The sequence below is a fragment of the Opisthocomus hoazin genome, chromosome 6 (assembly GCF_030867145.1).
Source record: "Opisthocomus hoazin isolate bOpiHoa1 chromosome 6, bOpiHoa1.hap1, whole genome shotgun sequence".
NCBI classification, from domain to species: Eukaryota; Metazoa; Chordata; class Aves; order Opisthocomiformes; family Opisthocomidae; genus Opisthocomus; species Opisthocomus hoazin.
In genome coordinates, this window is record NC_134419.1 from 50,097,712 (window position 1) to 50,117,882 (window position 20,171).

The window sequence follows — 20,171 nt, forward strand, 5'->3', positions numbered from 1 at the left end:
GTCTATAGGAAGACTTGTTATTTACAAGATAAGATTATCACCCTTGACCAAAAAAGCAAAAGTGATGCAAAAAGCACGCCTAAGAAAACTACCGTGCTTATTCTTCCCAATCCAGATGGGATATCCAAAAGTAAAGAGCACACAAGAGTGGATGACAAATTCTCACTGATGGGAATCCAGAGGCGAAAGCGTAGCACTGTTGCACACCCTCAGCACGTTACAGTGTGCATCTACGCTTATCCCTGTGTTTAAACTGAGCATAACCATGTCAGGCTGAGGTCTGCCCCAAAGCCTACCGACACTAAACGAACTCTGCCATCTGCCTTTAACTGCCTTTGCAGAAGGCTCTTACTTAGATTTTTTAAGTATTCCAGTAATTAGTGAAAATCAGGAAAGATCTTCACTGCTTCGACTGTGTCACGAACTAATAACAAGATAATAACAATCATATGCTGCATAACTGCTGAGACTGATTATGTTACCATCTAATAAAAGAACTCTTGGTTGTACAATCGAAAGAATAGTTTAAAATGAACTAATTTAAACCTGAATGATTTATTGCAGCCCGCCGCAGCCAACATTTTTATTGTGCTACAATTAAAGAAAAAAAAGCTGTATCACGTAGAAGCAATTCTATTGAAATACCTCTCTTCCAGAATTTATAATCTCCTCCTGTATTACGCCCAGCAAAAGACAATCTCAGCAGAGACAGTAGTGTAGAACCTCTGCAATTCCCTTTTTCAGCTTGGTTCCCTGCCAGCCCTGCGGTCTAATCCATGGCAAGCCTCCTGCTGCTGGGGTGAGAGGTGCACGCAGCTATGGGGCTACAAGTCATTTTTCGAATCAGCTCTACTTTTAAGCTTCTGGTAAATAAATATAAGCAACTGAGAAAGCTATTAAACTCTTCATCATCAGAAAACAACTTATAACTGAGGTTCTGCAGTTAAGGATGTGCAAGCGGGGCAAGGCAGAAATGAAGGGGAGCACCTCCGCAGTATTTTAAGAAGAAAGAACCACCACCTGGAAAAGTGCTTTACACATTTGGAAATCTTTTGATTCCTCTTGGCTGGATGTACTTTGGAGTTTGGAGGAATGAGGATGCGGAAAAAAAAACATAAAAAGGAGATTAAATATTACCCAAAATGTACTGTTCTTCAAATTCACAGAGTAAAAAAATGCAGAGGATGCTGGGGACAAGGAGCAGGACAGGAGCCGAAGCGTCCCTATATCTCTTTGCTCACTTCAGTGTCACAAAAAGAGGGGAAACCAGTGGCGTCATCTTACTGGAAGCAGACGGAAGACAGCTGAGCTCTTTGGTGCTGTTTGCACAGGTGGTGAGAGCCGGAAAGGGGTCTGTTCCCCAGTGATGGGGGACGGCGGTCCCCGAAGCCGCTCTAACCTCTTCCAGGGCTCGGGGCCAGTCAGGCAGAGGATTATGCAGCCCTGCTTGGCTCCTCTGCCTGCCCCAACTCCACCGCATTCTATTCACACCGCAGAACATGAATTTCCACTAACTTCCATTTTTCTTAATTTAGCAATAAATAGAAAAGGCATAAAGAAAGATAAAAAACCCCACAACTCTGTCACAAACAACATTACAAGTCTGACAAAAAATTATGTCAAGCAATATGTCAAGCAATAGGGACTCTTCACACGGTTAAGTACTACAGGACATGCTGTACCTTCTGTTCAGACATTACTGCTCCCTCCTCCTCTTGGATGCTTGTTCTTGGCTTGCCGTCCTCAGAAGTACTCCAGCTCATCTTCTTCACGCTGACAGGCACAGATGTTTTGTGGCCTTCTGTTGTTGGCTTGCTAGTCTCTTCCAAAGATTTCTGATATGCTGTTGATGATAACGTTTGCTCATGAGTACCAGCTGAAATTTGGGGCTTTGTTTTCAGGGCTTCTTTTTCACTCTGTTTTCCCACATCATTTAAAGTTTCCTGGATGTAGGATTTAGTTTTTGTCTCTGCTGTGGATTCAGATAGGCTTCCATTTGTTTCTGGCTTCCCTGCTTCTCCTTTGACATATGAGGTAACAGAATCCCTACATTGGTCCGAACTACAAGAAAAAGAAAAAAGAATAGACAGCTGTTCAGTGCTTAAATCACACGCAGAAGGGCAAAGCACTGAGCCTCTTACTACGCCTTCATTCTTAGCACGTATGTTTCAGACAAAGTAAAATTTTTAATTCAGCTTGCAAAGATCAATCTATTTAATAGCCTTGTCTTCTGCCTCATTGTACCTTTTCAGAAGCAACAAAAATATGGTGAACACTGGAAACAACACCAAATGTTTTATGTTAATCTCCTTCCACTTGGGGGGGAAGGAAAAAGACGAAGAAAAATACACAAAACCTACTATTTCCCTTGTATAATCATGAGACAAATCCCCGAGGCACAAATTCTTTAACCTACTCTCTAATCAACAAGGTGATGAAAGTATCTGTCACTGTGCAGTTACCAGCAACAACCAAATAGTTCATGTTATTTCTCCCCCAAATTACAATATCTGTACTCCAGGTAAGTCACGGCTTTTAAAAAATACCGGTATCTGAAACTAAATCTGTAGACAGTGCAGAGTTTCAATAGCAACAAGGCCAAAGGCAAGGAAGGTTACTACAAGATGAACAAAATTTTGCCTCAGATTGCCTACAGACAGGTGTAACCTGCACTTCTGATGCACGGGTTTCTTCTCTTTTGCATTTTTGCTTGCCTTCAGGTAAGGACTGTGACTGTACACATGAAAATACTATAGCTATTTGCTGGCAAAACTCTTATAAAAGATAGCAAATTGAATTCATGTAGTTAGAAATGGAGATGTTCTCTTTTAAGGAAGACCTTTTACTTCTAGAAGTGATCCATTTTACTAATTTGACACAACATAAAATGCAGAATAACAATGCTTGCTTAAGAATAGAAATCGCGTCAGTTGTAGATCAAGTGCTTTGCAGTCCTGAAAGACAATCAGTTTGCTGAAATCCATGGCCAAATTCCCACTGGATTCAGCAAGAGAGTATCTAATGCTACCTGGAACCTAACAACATTCTGAGTCAAAGCTGCAAAGGATGCAAACTGCTGACAAATGATCACTCTGCAGATAATCATTCTCTGCTGATTTACAGCTCACGCAGACCCGGCTCCTTCAATTAGCAATCATGGGAGCCACACTCAAAACAAAGGCAGGCAGGAGCTCTTCACCCAGTGGGTACCAGAAGGATGAACACAGCAACACATATTGTGAATGCTGAAGGCTTCAGCAGGTCCAAGGGGAGGCTGCAAAAGCTCGTACAAGAGAAATGCATTGAGGATAAATAAATATGTAGAAAGCATTCATCTCAGCAGGTCGTTATGCTGAAAAGCAAGTGGATCCTGGGAGAGTACTGGAGGAAAACAGCGTACACATCCGCTCTCCTCCTTCCTTGAGTATCCTCTCCAGTCACTGCTGGGAGACAACATATGGGACTAGATAGATTTGGTATCACCATTCTTACCTTCTTATGCCTTGTAACTCATCTCTTTAAAAGTCTAGTAAATCAGCATGACATAATACGCTTTAAGTAAGTGTTACAAAACCAGACACAATTTAAAAATTGGCTTATGGGAAAAGCAACAATTATCCGAGGGAAGGCAAAGAGATGCAGTGAAAAGGATGACTGCTAAAAAGCTACTCAAGAAATAAGAGTAATGTAGCATCCTGGTTTCAGACAATGTATGTTGTATAGTCCTCGATTCCAGTTACATCTATGCATCACTTAGACTAAATAAACATAGAAATACACAAGATAAAGAATACAAACAGTAATAGTATCCACTAATAATAATACAAATTACTTCTGAAATACCTGTATTAAGAATGAAACCTGATTAAATATACATTATTAAACACAAATATGTCTGAGGCCAAATCCCAAATCGAGTCAAGTATTAATTTTTCTTTTAAATACATATAGATATACACAAATGCATATATCCATATTCTCATAGAACAGCAGAACAGCAGCCTCAGCACTGCTTCTGGAGGTAAAAGCAGCACGGGAAGGTCTGCTTACACACACACACACACTTACACAAAGATGCTCACCTATCATCCAAACGATCTAGCAGGCTACCACCTATTCTGCGTCCCGACGTTGGTGGCTCGGTGACACTTGATGAGTCAGTCTGCCAACCTGCAATTGAAGACATTTCGTGTTCTGCTTGTTGAACATCTTTAAGAATTGACCATACTCTTTCTTCCATCATCTCCTCAGACTCAGCTCCTTCTTCCAGATGAATGTCCTCGAACAGAGATTTAAGCTTTTCTTCTGTCATCTCCTCATCAGTACCAGACTTTGCTCTCTCAGGCTGTTCAGTCCTTACTCCTGTTTTACTAGTCTCTTCACTCTGCCTTTGTTTACCATCTTTTGGTATCCCGACATAACTACCAAGATACCGCGGAAAATCCTTAAGGTCCACTTCCTCCAACTGGCTCCCGCCTACGGAAATATCTTTAGGTGTTCCTTCTCTAGGCACTGAGAAATCGAGTTTGCTGTCGTCCAGTGAAGTGTCTTCTTCAGTCACCACTGGTGGTGCTGCTGCTGTACCATCTACGTGTCCCTGGGAGGTCACTACCACGTCACTCAGTCTACTGGGAGTTCTAAGGGGTGACTCTAGGCTAGAGGTGTCACTAAAGAAATCGTCCTGTTGGAAAGGGGTGGGCGGCACGAAGCGCAACCCAGTGGGAGTTTCCAGTTCCACTTGAATGGTGGGATAACCTAAGGAAGACAGCACATTTGGACTGACTGGGATGAAGCATGGAGCAACAAATAAGCAAATATCGAACGATTCATGAGTTACATAAAGTATGAAATGTATGAGGAGGTACAGGTGTATAAGAACAAATGCAGTTCTGATAGATTTCTTTACTTTGTCCTAAACAGATGGAACAAAAAATAAGTACTGCCAGTGAACAGTACAGTGAAGCCAGTACTTTTGACTATTTTGTAAATAGTCTGTAAAGCTTTCAACAATTGTTTTTGCAGCCATTTTAACATTTTCAAGCTGTAGCAGATTCTTATGAGCGTGCAATATATCAAATTTGGAGAAGTGTGGTTGTCCCGTTATATCCAATGCAATCTCTTGCAGCCATATTGTGTAAATCTTTCTTCCTAGTTTTTATTTTTTTTTTATTTCGAAGTTTAATAAACAGAGTTTAAAGACAGAAGTAGATCAAAACATAGGACAGCCACTTTTTTGTCAGTAGGTATTATTTCTAAAATAGGTCCACATTTTTAATACGCTTTTATATAAAAATAAACAACACCAGCAATACGATGTTACTAAGGTATATTGCCAATTGAACCACAGAGCCACAAGAATGGAATAGTTAAAGAATGAGGGACTGAAATGGAGCCTAATGAGGATACTAAAGAAATACACAGGAGGATAAAAAACCTAAAAAAGGCAGTTAACAATGGGATAAGAGAACACAAACACCACAAGGGAAAGCTATATGAATATTTCAGGTACAGTAAAGTTATGCAGGCGAGAGGACTGTGGTAAGGAAGGAGATCTTGGTGATCTTGGAGAGCGAGACGATCTTGGTGGCATGGGTACAACCAGATACACTGATCAAATAAAGAGAAAAAAGAAAAGAAAAATGGATGAAAACATGGGAAAACCATACAAAAGGATTGAACTGAATATACGCATAAAAATGACAACAAAATCTGAAGTTCGCATTCCAGCAAATAATAGGTTGTGTAACCTACAAAAGGAAAAAAAAATACAAGCCGTGGGGTTAACTTGACATTGCGCTGCTTGCAAAGGGAGGTGCAGTAACAGGGTCGGGTTTTTTGTTTCCTGAATCAGCTGAGAGAAAGGCAAAGGTGGTCTGGTCTTGGTGAGGAAAGGAACCTCGAGGAAGGTTCAGAGAAGAGGAGAGACAGAAAGCAACTGCAGAGAAGCGCGTTTTTTCATAAAAACATTGACGCTACTATTAAAAGGCGCAAGCAACATTTCAAGAGCATCTTTCTTAAAATGTCAACAGAAAATTATTTCTGTAATGCAATGATTCAATGACCAGCAATGCTGCTCAGTAATGGAGGTACACTAAGCTTATATGCTCTAAAGAAAAAAAAATCCTACTAAAACACAGAGAAAGCCCAATACATACTTGAACAAATTACAAAAACCAAAGAAAATGTTACTAACAAAAGAGAAATCTTATTTAAGGAGCTACTTAAAATACATGTGACAAAAATCAAAGTAAATTGATTAGCAGTGTCTGTTAACCAACATTTAAAAGAAGAAAAAATAATATTTAGCATCTTCAACATACTGATAAATAATAAGCATACCTACATATTACAAGCAGAACTTCATTTATCCTTTTAATCTGGCTCAAAATTAACTTGCACAATTCTATTCCCAGCTGGTACAGCTTCCGTGTGAAAATTATTACACATTTTTACCTGTTAGTAGACTGAAAAAGATATTCTCTCATGCAGTAAGAAAGCATTTTCTTATTTTTCTACTGCCATTGTAGAAACGTCCAAATGAAAATCATAAAGTAATTGATATTCACTTGTCTCAAAGAGGCTTGGTAGTAAATTTCACATTATTTTACCCTATGCAATTACTAAGCACTTTTTTTTTCCTTGTTTTTATTTTATTCGTGTATGAATTCTTACTGTTACTTATCTAGACAGGAAGCTGAGGGACATTTATATTTCCAGGGAACTTGGGAAACGTGCAATACCAAGTACATTAAAAATATACATGGGTAAGCCCCAAAGCACAGCTATGGCAGGAGAAAAACATTCAGCTCTTATCAACTAATACTGAACAAGCTTGCTCAGGCACACGTTTGTGGGATCCTGGGCTTATTCTTAGAGATACGGATGTGCAACCTACGTATCGTACCATGAGCAGTGCTTTAGGAGAGGAAAAGCCTTTCATGTTAAAAACAATTGTTCCTGTAGAACTTACTATCTAATTTTAAAGTCTAGTTTATACAACATTATTGTGTTATTGGACATGTCACTGAACTAAATATGACCACGGAATTCAATTACCATCAATGGGATCATGAAAAACATTATTTTCATCTGCAAAACTTCTGGTGCCTGAAATATTTCCATAATCAAATATTGGTCCTTCCAACAGGGTCACGATATCTATTCGATTAATTTTTGTCAATACAGAAGTTAAGGCATCAGCTGAAAAACAAATAAGACATCAGAAAAAAAAGTTCAGCATTGCAGAACTGTGTAATTGTCTTTCAAAGTTACATTCACATTGCATTAATTATAAATTGCTGGTATATGTTTCTGTCCCAATGCCTTTGGTTCTAGAAAACCCCATTATTTGTCCAAGTAGTCATTCTGCTGCCTAATTATTCAACATATACATCTATTAAGAGTCTTCCTTCCCCCCCAAGTATAATTATATTACAACACAAAAAGCACAAAGAATAAGGTCAGAGAGTTCTTAAAGAACTTATTTACTTACTACTGAAACAAAATACCCTTTTACTAGAGCATAAAAGGAGTGTAAAAATCCTTTTACCATTCTGTTTCGAGAAACAACAGAATAGGTATACATGTAGGTAATAATACATGTAAGGCTATTCATGCAGAACATAATGAAATCTAATTTGCAATAATCTTGTTGTGAGAACATAATAATACTGGAAATTACTTTTATGGTGAAAAAGATCAAAGTAGACTCAAATACTGTGTAGGAGCATGTGGATTAGAGAATGGTAACAAACACCATGGACCTAACATAAAAATCAAAACCTCTCAATTTAAGTGACTGAAGTGAAACGCAGAGATGAAACCAGCAGAATCAGTACAGAATCCTGTCTCCACACAGAAGGAGGTTTAGTCTTTTCTTATGACCTGCAATACTGCGAGACTACCTAATTTTTCCAGGCATCCTATTTCCATATTTCTCATTCCTTGCTATTGGAAAGCTTTCCCTAACTTGTCCCATCAATTATGGATGTGGAGAACAGATTCTTTCCTTCTGCATATATACTGAATAAATACGACATGTTTCTGACTTCTGGTAAAAATATCATTGAAACATTTTTTTTTCCCACCAGTGGTTTGTGAAAGATGTTCACAATGTTTTCTTCAATTTAACCCATTTAGAGCAGGCAACAGATGAAATGTGGTATAACTTATAAACAACAAAAGTAACTACTTGAACTTACTTGTAGCATTTTTCCCATCTCTGGTAACCCATTTTTTTAATAACATGAAGCTTTGAGCAATAAGAGAATTTGGGTTTTCTACTCGGATTTGATTTATTTCATCCACAGAAAAATTCAGTTCTCTTGCCAGTTCTAAAAAGACAAAAAAAAAGCAACCGAGAACAGACAACAACAAAAACACCAAACAAAGCACAAATCCCCCAATCATCCTGTCAGACTTAAAAATACAATCTTTCTTAGATCACAGAGGTGTCAACAAAACCACCTGACACAAACTTTACAGATAACAATAAACATGGCATTATATACTCCTATTTCAATTTCCTAAGACAGACATAATTTTGTAGTTCAATCATCTCTGTGAGCTATTATCATTTATACTCAGTAATCCACTTAAAGATGGTGGAAAAAAGCTCCGCGGAGACTACCTCATCACCGCTTATTTATAAAACCTGTTTTTTCTGGTGACTGTCACTCCTTTGTGAGCTCGCTGTGCCGCTCGGCGCCGGCGTCACCGATGCCCAGGGAGAGCTGGCTGCTGCAGCTGCGAGCCCAAGCAGGGCCAGCTCTCTGCCCATCAACAGCGGGGGGTGCGGCGGGTGTACGGCTATGAACCCCCCAGACGGCAGGGACTTGCTAGGGCACTGCCAGGCTCCCTGCACCCTCCCATGGCGTTGTGGAGAGCGTTGTGTCCAGATACGGGGCCAGCCCTGACCCCGAGCACATAGAGCCTCTCAAGTACTTGGGTGAACGTCTTGAGAGGGGAGCCATTTTAGCTATTTTCCCTATGAGTTTGTGTTTGTTTTATTGCAAGACCATGGGATAATTTCCTATTAGGTATCTTTGCCCAGCAACACGTTGCATGTTTTGGGAGGCTGGGCTCAGTGTGAATTCGGGAGAGCCTGATGTGGCCTTGCTGCGGCTTTTGGTAAAAGACTACATGAAAATCACAGAATCATAGAATCACTAAGGTTGGAAAAGACCTCTAAGATCATCAGGTCCAACTGTCAACCCAACACCACCATGCCTGCTAAACCATGTCCCGAAGTGCCATATCTACATGTTTTTTGAACAGCTCCAGGGATGGTAACTCCACCACCTCCCTGGGCAGCCCGTTCCAATGCCTGACCACTCTTTCAGTGAAGAAATTTTTCCTAATATCCAATCTAAACCTCCCCTGACGCAACTGGAGGCCATTTCCTCTCGTCCTATTGCTGGTTACTTGGGAGAAGAGACCAACACCTGCCTCCCTACAACCTCCTTTCAGGCAGTTGTAGAGACCAATAAGGTCCCCCCTCAGCCTCCTCTTCTCCAGACTAAACAACCCCAGCTCCCTCAGCTGCTCCTCCTAAGACTTGTTCTCTGGACCCCTCACCAGTCTCGTTGCTCTTCTCTGGACATGCTCCAACACCTCAAGGTCCTTCTTGTAGTGAGGGGCGCAAAACTGAACACAAGTACTTGAGGTGCAGCCTCACCAGTGCTGAGTACAGGGGCACGATCGCTTCCCTACTCCTGCTGGCCACGCTACTCCTGATACAAGCAGAATGTAATAGCAAAGACTAATTTCAATATTAAAGCAGAAAAGCTTACCTGTCCAGCTAAGTCCTAGGTGATCGGCTACAATTGCCATCCTTATATCTGTCCGTTCACATGGACTCTGTGGACCTGTGATTTACAATTTTTCAATTAAAAAGGTTTTGCACAGAAAACCACAATACCGGACAATAGTTTATTATAAAGAATAGCTTTAATTGACTAAGTTGCCAGTGCTCATATTGTTTACTAGAATGGTTGTGTGTCCTAATAAACTACAAAGCAAATATTTTTCACAGCTTTTAGATTTTCACCTGTGTAAAGCCAAATGTCAAACTACATGATGTCGTGTAATGAAACCAAACATGCTGACGATCTAGCTGTTAGACTGCACACAAGTCGTTCAATCACTGGTGGAAACCACCAAGACCAGATTATGATCTATTTTCTCTACTTTGACAGAATAAATTTTCTGTCACAAAAGAAATCTTTCAATTTCTGAGTTACATCAATTTTTGAGTTACATGAATGTCTTTGGCATGCTTCACTAGCTTTCTACAGTACAGGATTTGTTTGAAGGAAGAAAGAAGAGTATAAGACAGCACATACAGATGACAATGACAGAATGAAAACTACAGTTAAGTCACTTCACAGGCAATCACAACAGTTCATGCACTAGGATCAACAAGTTGAAAGTTTTACAAACTAGGCTTGATCTCCACGAGGTGAGCCATGTGAGCTCCAGAAACCTGACTGCCTTCATTCTCACCAGTCCTCTTACTCCTCCTCCTCTCACTGTCGGCCTTTTCAATCTTTGATTTTATAGATGCTGCCTCTGTTCTCATGTCTCTAGCAGACTTCGATGTAATGGAAGGCTGGTAAACTTGAGTAGCTTCTGATAAGGATGTGTTCCTTGACGTACTGTCTTCTTCATCATCAGAGACCTCTGACTGCATCTTTTTCTCTTCATCAGATAGACGATCCACAAGCTTTAATGTCTCACCACTAATTCCCTTAAAATATTCAATAGAGTGTTTACACACCTCCCTAAGCTGATTTTTCCTCACTTTAACTGTTGTCATGGTGACGGAGGTAGATCTTACCTTTACTGGTAATTTAGAAGGAAGCTGTTTTGGTTTTTCTTTCTCTACCTGCTCTTGTTTTGGCAGGGCTGGAGTTCTTCTAGCTAGATTACTCCTATGTGTATTTTTTACAGGAATCCTAGACCTTGCTTCTAGACAGGGAGAAGAATTATTTTGTTTTGCTTTGTCCGGCTTACTAGCCCCTCTCACTTTACTCCCTGTATTGCTTTGGAGGTTATTTTGTGAAAAGACTTCTTTTACTGAGCTGGCCTTTACAGGAAGCTTTGATTTTCCTCTAGCCCCTACCAATTCTTTTGACTTTTGCTGCTCCCCGTGTGGTTTTTGTTTATCTCTTACTCTGTGTCCTTGTGTTGTCCCTGTACCTTTTCCTGAAGTGCTTTTCGCTTGATTAGCTTTCTGGAGGGAACATTTCGGTTCCAAATGTTCTTTTAGTACTACATTACAGGTAATATCATCTGTAGGGACAGCAGATGAATCCAAATTGTTGTTGTTATTAAAGTTATCTTTTGGAAAATCAGAGTTTTCTGTTTGCCTACAGCTTGTCTGGCTAGAAGCTGAACTCGCAATCACTGCTACAGGTTCATTTTCTAATCCCTGACCACTTGGCATCACAGCTTCTATCTTATCTGTCACTTCGCCAGGGCCATCTTTCTTCAGAGTCATGGTGGAAGCAGAAATTCCCATTTTAATTGGTGTGCGCAATTTGGGATCAACTTTAGAAGCGTTTACCGCTGCCGATGATTTTTCCACTGAGTTACTACCAAGTGTTTGTTCCATGCAATCTCCACTGGCCTGGATGATGGGCTTATGTTCAACTGCTGTTGTTTCTACTGGTCTCTCTAGGTTTGTTTCTACAGTGTTGTCCCCTGCCTGTGGCTGTGTGATGGCAGTGACTGTACTTTTATCCCCTTCCCCCTTGTCCCCTGACTTCCCTTCAGAAGTATGCTCACCAATCTGAAAAAATTGGAGTCTTTCTTCAACAAAATCCCTCTTGCTCATGTCAATTGCACCACTGCGAGTCATCTCAAACATCTTCCCTTCATGAAATGGGAAGGGGTTGGGCTCGCTAGTTGGCGTACTTTCATCTGTTGGAGTTCTGGCTGGTGTTGTATCAGGTGTTGTCGCTTGAGATCTGTCTTCCACTGCCAGACCAAATGGCTTAGCCTCATCATCCCTTGATTTAGTCTCAAACACTTCATCGTCACCTCGGTTATTGGACCATGGATCAAAATCTAGACTCTTGGTGGCCACTGTTTTGAACGGTGTTGCAAATTCTTCGTCTACTTTGTAACTGAAATATGAATCAGGAAATACAGTCCTGTCAGGGTGTCTGCCTTCCAAAGTGAAAAACTGTGCCCCTGACTTCTGTTCGCTCTTATCTCCATCTTTTTCAGAAGCTGGACCCTTCGAAGATGCCTTGTCCTCTTCAGGGCCTACCTTGCCTTCCTCCTCAATGACTTCAAGCTTACTCTGGCTAAAGCAGCGATCAGTCTGCTTTAGAATGCCTTCTGTAGTCCATATGTCCTTTTTGGTTTCAACTGCAGGACCTGCAAGTTTAGAATCACTCTCAGTTAAACCATCATCTTCATCTTGCAAATCATAACCGTCAAGAGAGTCAATCTCTGTCGCATCGGTATCATGGGAGAATTCTGCAGTGGTTGCTATGGAACACTCTGTGACAGACTGGTCATTGTTATTCCCATTTTGCACTACATCATTCTGGGGTGAATCAAGCCCAATGTCAAACTCATTAGGTTTCCCAGAAGTGGGATGTCCTAACTCTTTCTGTTTCTCAGTCTTTTCAGGGGCTCTGGGTTTTGAGGTTTCTTTCTGGTCATCTTCCAGTTCTTTCAGTTTGAATGTATACTTTTTAAGTGGAACAGGTTGATAGAGAGATTCATCATCACTGGAGTCACTGACATCTGCTCCCGGTGGCACAGGAGATGGCGGCTGTACTCTTATGACAGGTTCAGCCAGTTGGCATTTGTCATGTTCATCTTGCAAGTTCACTTCCGTCATCTCCATTTCACTCTCAGTGGAATAATGAGGCTTCTTTTCCGACTCGCCTTGATCTGCATCCAGTGGTGGAGGAGGAGGGAATTCAATGTAGGCAACTCTGTTACCTTTGGGTCTTTTGTTAGAGTCCTTATTTATATGATTAGGCAACGCTTTGTCAATCTGTGGTTCCTCAACCTCTGCCTGTTTTACAGATGTTGACTTAGCCTCTGCTTCCTCCTCTGATTCCTCAGATACCTCAGGAATAGGACTGGGCTTGCCTGGGATATAAGCTATTAGTGAGTCGGGTGTTTTAGATGTAAACTCGTAACTCACTTCCTCTGAACTCGGTGTTTCTGGTGTTAACGGGCTTTTTCCAGAGCTATCTATAAAGGACACTTGTTCTAGTGTGTCATCTTCTGGACTACCTTGTGGAGAAGGAGGTTGTTTTTGCTGTCTAGCTGTGTAAAATGTCCCCCTTGTCTCTTGTACTGTCTTACTCTCCTGACTGACAATTTTTTTAATATTTCCTTGTTGCACCTCTTTCTCATATTGCTTTCCTACTTGAACAAAACTGACATAAACAGGTAAGGTCTTAATTTCTTTTACTCCCTCAGTGCTTACTAGCGGTGCAACTTTATCCAAGTAATCACTGTCACTGGGGTCAACTAACTCACTCGAGGGAAATTCCTTTCCTGGACTACATTCTAAAGAATCTGGTGATTTGCTAGGGGATATCTCCATTTCCTCATCAGGAGAACTTAGACCTATCGAGCTCTGCTGCTTGGTAACTTTTCTGATTTCTGAATGCTTTATTTTTTCATCTTCCACATAATCAATCTGCCTCTCAACTTTCTCCTTAATCACAGCTGATTTGGCTACTTTAGCTGAAAGTTCATAGACACCATCAAGAGTGGTTCTCTTCTCCTCAACAATTCTGACTGGAATATGGGACACAGCAATTTCTTCTTTCCTTTTGGATATTTTATCAGCCACTTCACCATTACGTTCCCCCTCCCTGACAACAAATTCTCTGTACAAAACCCTTTTTGAGGGAGATTTTACAGTCAGTTCCTTCACTTCTTCTGAATGAATTCCGTTTGCTGCCAGTTTGTGCTCTGTCACAGTGATAAATTCACTTTTTTTGTCAGTTTTCACTTCAGCATGATCAACGTGGTTTTCTTTTACTGTATCCGGAACCAGCACATGTGAAAGTTTTTCTTTCTGTGTTTTGTGATTAGAAGTTCCAGGACTTTCCCACGTCCGATAGATTTTTTTGTCCCAGTGTCCCTTTGCTGTTGAGTCTGAGCCATATACCAGGTCTTTTGCCTGCGGTTCTGAAAAGTACTCTGGCACGCCTTTACTCATCTCAGTTCTTTGTTTTTGTGTGTCTGGAGCATGAAAGTCTTCAATAGCTTTCCCTTTACCTGGAACACATTCTTCCTGTATTTTCACCTCTTTCTGAAAAGCTGCGCTCCCATCAATGACCTCTACTTGCTTTGCGTGTTTCTCTCTGGAATAAAACTGATACACTGGTAACTTACTTTCTTGCAATTTCTTTACTGGAATTTTGGACTGACCATCCAGCTTTTTTTCTTCTTGAGTTATGTCCTTACTCCTTGGACTTATACTTTGTTCAAATTTAAGCCTAATGGAACTGAGCTTTGATTGCTTCAGCTGAAATCCAGTCTGTGAAACCTCCGGTACTTCAGTCTGCTGAGTGCTTCCTTTGTGTTCCATAGTTTGTTTAGAGTCCTCTGCAGGTTGCACAAATATCCTTTTTTCAGGGCTGCTGGGCAAACTGGACGCTTTTCTCTCATCCACTTTGGGAAAGCATTTCCCATCATGTGCATACTGCTTCACCTTACTCCATTCGTCACCGGACGGTGGCAATTCAGAGAGCAGAACTTTCTCAGGGCTGCTGCTGGCAGAGCTCTGGCTAGAATGTTTTTCTTTGCCATTTTTTTTATGCTGCTTTTTCTCTGGAGACTGTAGCTCATCATTCAACTTCTCTGTTTTATCCCGAAAAAACTGTGATACTTCTGTCAGTTTTTCTTCTGCCTCTTTAACAGTCCTGTCCACCCTGTCTTCATATATCAACTTTTCTCTACCTCTGTCTAATCTGTCCTCAGTAAAGCGCATCCACATCGCATGTTTTGGACTACTAACATCTCCAGTGTAGTGTAACACTGTCACTTTATCATAATGATCATCTTTAGACATTTTACCTACACCATTTTCAGATACATCTTTATAGATTTTGGAGAGAATCTCTTTTTGGGGGGCAGTAGCTACTTTTTCTCTGCATCGTTTATCAGACCCCTGTAACTCTGTGCTAAGGGGTAGAGCATGGTCAGTAACTGACTCCTCAGTATCAGAATGAGACACATCTAGCTTTTCTGAAAGAAGCATTTTCTCAGCAAACCTGTAAGACTCCCCTCTTAGTTCTGACAACTCATCATCATGGTATTCTATTGAGTGCTGACTCAAAAGCTTCAGTGTTTTGTAAGAGTCGTCAGACATGAGTTGAGCAGAACTAGGGCGACTGTCTTCTTCCTGGGACACGGGAGTGTTAACTCTAGAGGATTCCAGATAAGAAGGAAGTGACTCTTCGGCCGTGAGCTCCTCTTCTTCTTGCTGACCTTGTTCGTCCGAACAAGGAAAAGCATCATGTTTTTCCAACTCTTTTAAGTTAATATCTCCCCGAGGTAAGTCTTTCTGATATACATACATTTCTTTTTCTGGATGCTTTTTTGTTTCTCTAATAATGACTTCAGTAGGTTCAGCCTGATTACCTTTTTCAATATGGACCTCTATTATTCGCTCCAGTTTGGGTTTCGTTTTGCTGTCCTTCTCTGCATGTTGTGGCGAAGTTTCAGCAGACTTGCTGACTTCGGATGTTACTGATGATTTATGTTCAAACAGACCTGCCAGCTCTTTGGAAGGGTCACGTCCAGACTGAAAGGCTTTCATTATGTCATGAACAGACATTGTTTCCTCAATTCTTTCAGACGTGCTTTCAGTACATGGAGGTTTATGATAAACCATCCTAGTTGTTGTAGTGATATGAGTTTCTTCTTTTACTCGGACACCTTTACTAAGGACACACTTATGGTCATCTTCTTCGCTGCTGCTGGCTTTCATTTGAAAAGCTTTAACCTTCTCTTTAATAGATGCAGCAGGTTTTTGCTCCGGCTCCATAAACGCAGGAGTAGGTTTCGAGGCCGGCAGCTCCTCTGCTTTCTGCTCTGGAATTTCTTCGGACGATGGCTCGTAGCTGCGGATAACATGAACTACTTCAGTTCTTGTTTCTGTAATGACGGGAGGGATGGGTACGTCATGGAAAAGTGGTTTTGGCCCCGTGCTTTCAGCACTTTGTGGGGCAGAAGGTGTCTTTTCACTTCTCGTTTCAAAGCCACTGTCAGATAAGGGACTTTTATCTTGATCGTGTTGAGAAAAGTCATCTGGAGACTCTAAAATAGTGTCTGTTCCAAAAAAGGAATCTGCAATCTTACACAGCTCCTTTTCTGATGTTGAAGGCCTCATGGAGGCTGGAGGCATTTTAAGTTTATGTTCCTGCAAAGCAATAGCTGGTTTTAAAATGCGCTTTTGTCTCTCTTCACCTTCTTTTTTCCCCTCTTCCAACTTGTACTTTATGTTTGTTAATGAACTGCTACCGATATCATTTGCTAGGTAATCAATAACTTTTGACAAGCTATAATCCTTTTCCGACATGGTTTTAGTTTTAATTTGGACCTTCTCTGGAACAGATATAGGAGGGCTTGTCAAAGCTTGCTGTCTCGCTTCATCAATCTCCTCTGTACTGAACTCTACCCAGTCATCCTCAGACAGGTGTCCTTGATCGCTTTTGGATACTTTAGCCGACCCTTTACTTTCTAAACACACATCTTTTTTCAGAATCTCGCTAACTTTTACTAAGTCCTCTTTTACTTTCTCAACAATTTTAAAGGGCTCTTCATCATCAATTCTACCCTCTTTTTGTATCTCAGGTTGGAATGGTTTGTCCTCTGCGACATCTGTCTGCAATATTGCAGTCATTCTTATTAGATCCTCTTTCATTTCAGCAACATCTTTCAGTATCTCCTGACTGGAGGATAAAGAAGATGGTGTGGACAATTTGAGAGCAGAGGGTGCTAAAAACAAGGATGATTTTATTGGAGATGAAGCTCGATTAAAGGGAGGCTGTGTGCGTGCCTCTGTAGTCAATGTTTTAATAGGTGACAGTAACGCAGCGGCTGATTTTGTAAGTGAAGACGACTCTGGGAGCTTCTTTAGTGCTGGTTCAGACAAAACATTGACTACAGAATATACTGGCACTGTTATTGTCGATGAAGTTACTGATGAGGTAGTTGCAGATATTGACCCAAGGGCTGTGTACAAAGCACCTGCAGGAGGAGTTCTCATTGACTGGAAAGCTGATGGTGCTGAGGACACAAATGACCTGAGTGGAGAAAAAGACATTGTTGTAGCTGTTGAAAACACTCTCTCAGCTGTGTCAGCAGCTGCATTAGCAGCACAACTTGCAGAATGTGCAGCTGCAACGATCTTGTCTTGAAAAACAGCTGCAGCTTTGGATCCATTTATTAAGTTGGCAGAAGATGGGTATTTCAGAGGTGACACAGATCCATTAAGCAATGGTACATCTGTGTGCCCAGCTACATGTTTTGCTGGCGACGAGAGAGACGAGGCCATCATGACTTTAGAGGATGAAACAGCATCAACTGCTGACTTAGCAGGTGACGCCACTGACTTTAGAGGGGACGATAAAAGTGAAGATGCTGATGTGATGACCGATTTAAGTGGCAAACTTGAGGAGTACATGTTAATGTTGGACTTGGGGGATGCTGGAGGCGTCATGGTTATGGACGATCTCTCCAAGAGAGATCCTGCAGTAGTCACTGGCGATGTCCGAGAGGGGAATGTGGTAGTGGATGCCAGCCCTTTTAGACTGGCAGCTTCTGTGACTGCGGGAGCTCTGATGAAAGAGCCTGATGTAACCTGCATATTGTAGGGAGGCTGCGATACCACAGTTTTTATTGGTGAAGAGATTGTCCGAAACGATCTAATCGGAGATGCTACATCACTAACAGATTTAACTGAAGACGTGGTAGAAGCTCCTAATGTGGATTTGATTGGAGAAGCAGAAGAAACAGACCATATTGATTTTAATGGGGAAGCTGTAGGAGTGTTAGAGGAAGAGCTTGATAAGGAAGTGAAGCCTGATTTGGTTTGCCCAGGCACTGTAATTGGAGCTGTTGTCCATGACTGATATGGCCGTGTTGAAAAGAATGGCTTGTATGAGTAAGTAGCAGGTAGGGATCTTGTTGCTCCTGCACTCCGTTCAACTGTTTCTTAAATTGTTAAATTAAAATCAAACATAAAAATCAACAAAAATGATTGAAAAACAGAGAGACCAGAGGAGAAAATTGGTCAGTAAACGTTGTAATATTACATAAAGCAAGTACAATTGTTTGCATGAGCTAGGATGAAGGAGGCAAAAGAAGACTGAAAAAAGGAATCAAAAAAATAGGAATAAGCCATACACTGGAGACTGGTCTAAACCAAAAAGCAACGTGAAATGAAAGACAGAAAGCACATAGCAACCAAATCTGCAAACAATGAAGAACAGAAAACACAAAGAAGGAATTTATAAGGTAAAAGTAAAGCCACATCAAAATTTCTTCTCTTACTTCCCATTGACTTTCTGATGTGCTACTTCTGAAATATTCGTATCAGTTTATTTTGCCTGTTTAGGTATGTCTCTGCTTTGCACAACTATTAGAATTATCCTTTTAATAATTTCTGTAGTTGTTGTTCTATTCAGATATTGAACCTATACAAAATATAAACTTGCGTAAAATGACATTATATAGCTAAAATCTTTTTTTTAAACCACTCAGAACTATTTCATGCAGAACCCAAAATTCCTTTAAGTGACAGGCAATTGATGTGCAAACTGTGAAGCAACTGGAATAAATTCAAATCTATGTCTCCCATGCACAATTCAGATATGCTTCACACTCACAAAGCCAATAAGAGCAAGAGCTTTTCTGAGTCAATATTTAAAAAAATAACAAAAAGAAAGAAAGAAAAGGAATTTTTGCATTTGTTTCTCATGCAATATTCCTTTTTTTTTTGTAAAAGCTAAAGTAAAACTTTACATGAAATGGTTTTAAGAAGCATATGTCATACATGAAATATGGAAAGTATGATACATGATAAACGTGAGCAAGCAAAGCAACTGAATCAGTTTTTGTCCATGCACAATATATCATGTCAAAACAAGCACACAGATTAATACATTTTGTATGCTGTATTAAGCACAAATATGTAAACCTTACAAAATCATTTCACAAGAGGCCATTAAAAGAAGAGTACACTTTTTCTACAATATGTAGTGTCTTGGTACCTTTTGAGGAGTTTTCTTGTATCAGCTCAAAGACAGACCTGTTCAACTTTACATTTCTCAAAAGGTAACATTAGAAAAGCAGTCAAAGAACAATATATTATGCAAAAACTTCCTAGCAAGGACAAACCTGTTAACTGTTACCATCCCCCAGAACAGTCACCTTATTCATAGGCATTTCAAACAAAATCGTCATCAACCACATTTTGCATCACAGGAGGTACTCATACCAGAAGACGGTATCTCTGGGAATCCCATTACAGCACACATATCCTCTGGTACAGCAATAATATTCAGAGAGTTGACATTGAAAGTAAATTAGAGGGCTTTTTTTTCTTTGAAGTTGGAGTTAGAAATGGAGCTAAAATATCCAAACAACTTATTCAACACACCTTTCTCTGAAGTTACACTAATAATTTGTCAAGTCTGCTTGATCTGTCTTATAGACAGACAGTAACTTAACAGTGAAAGAAGCTTAACAAGACTAATACTAAACTGCTGAACTTAAAGCACACACACTCTTATAGAATAGTGAATATTCAGTATACCACAGGTCCGTATCCTGCAAGGAGAAATGCGCTGGCCCTATAGAAGCCAATCAAAGCCCAGAAGATGATGTGGATGGCTGGTAATATTGCAGGATGAGAACATTTAGGTTGAAGAGAGCTTGAATACTAGGCCTGACTGGCACAGCCTATGTCAAGAAACATCAATTTTTCCTTGCAATTTTATTTTTAAGTACAAACATACTTCTTTATTCCCTCAAAGAAGAAAACACAGTGTACTTCATTAAATGAGCTAACTTTATTATGAAGATTAATTAGCAGCAGCTCCTATCATTCACCAAAAGTTCACACAGTCCCAAGTCCAAGAAACAAAGCCCAGAATCGTTCTGAGAACAACAAAGAGCAA

At 40.5% G+C, this 20,171-nt stretch overlaps 1 protein-coding gene across 7 annotated transcripts in view; it reads right to left on the reverse strand.

Moving 5' to 3' along the window:
• The window catches only part of ANK3 (ankyrin 3), a 210,864-nt gene that overhangs the window by 17,526 nt on the left and 173,167 nt on the right, over positions 1–20,171 (reverse strand). For 4 of the 7 annotated variants that reach the window (XM_075423069.1, XM_075423067.1, XM_075423065.1 and 1 more), the window contains 6 exons: positions 10,504–18,204; positions 9,792–9,866; positions 8,202–8,333; positions 7,057–7,200; positions 4,083–4,755; positions 1,683–2,061 (listed from right to left, as the gene is read on the reverse strand). In XM_075423069.1, the coding sequence (XP_075279184.1) occupies positions 1,683–2,061; positions 4,083–4,755; positions 7,057–7,200; positions 8,202–8,333; positions 9,792–9,866; positions 10,504–18,204 (9,104 nt within the window). The remainder of the gene's footprint in view (positions 1–1,682; positions 2,062–4,082; positions 4,756–7,056; positions 7,201–8,201; positions 8,334–9,791; positions 9,867–10,503; positions 18,205–20,171) is intronic. The other 3 variants (XM_075423068.1, XM_075423070.1, XM_075423071.1) reach the window with 2 other exon arrangements.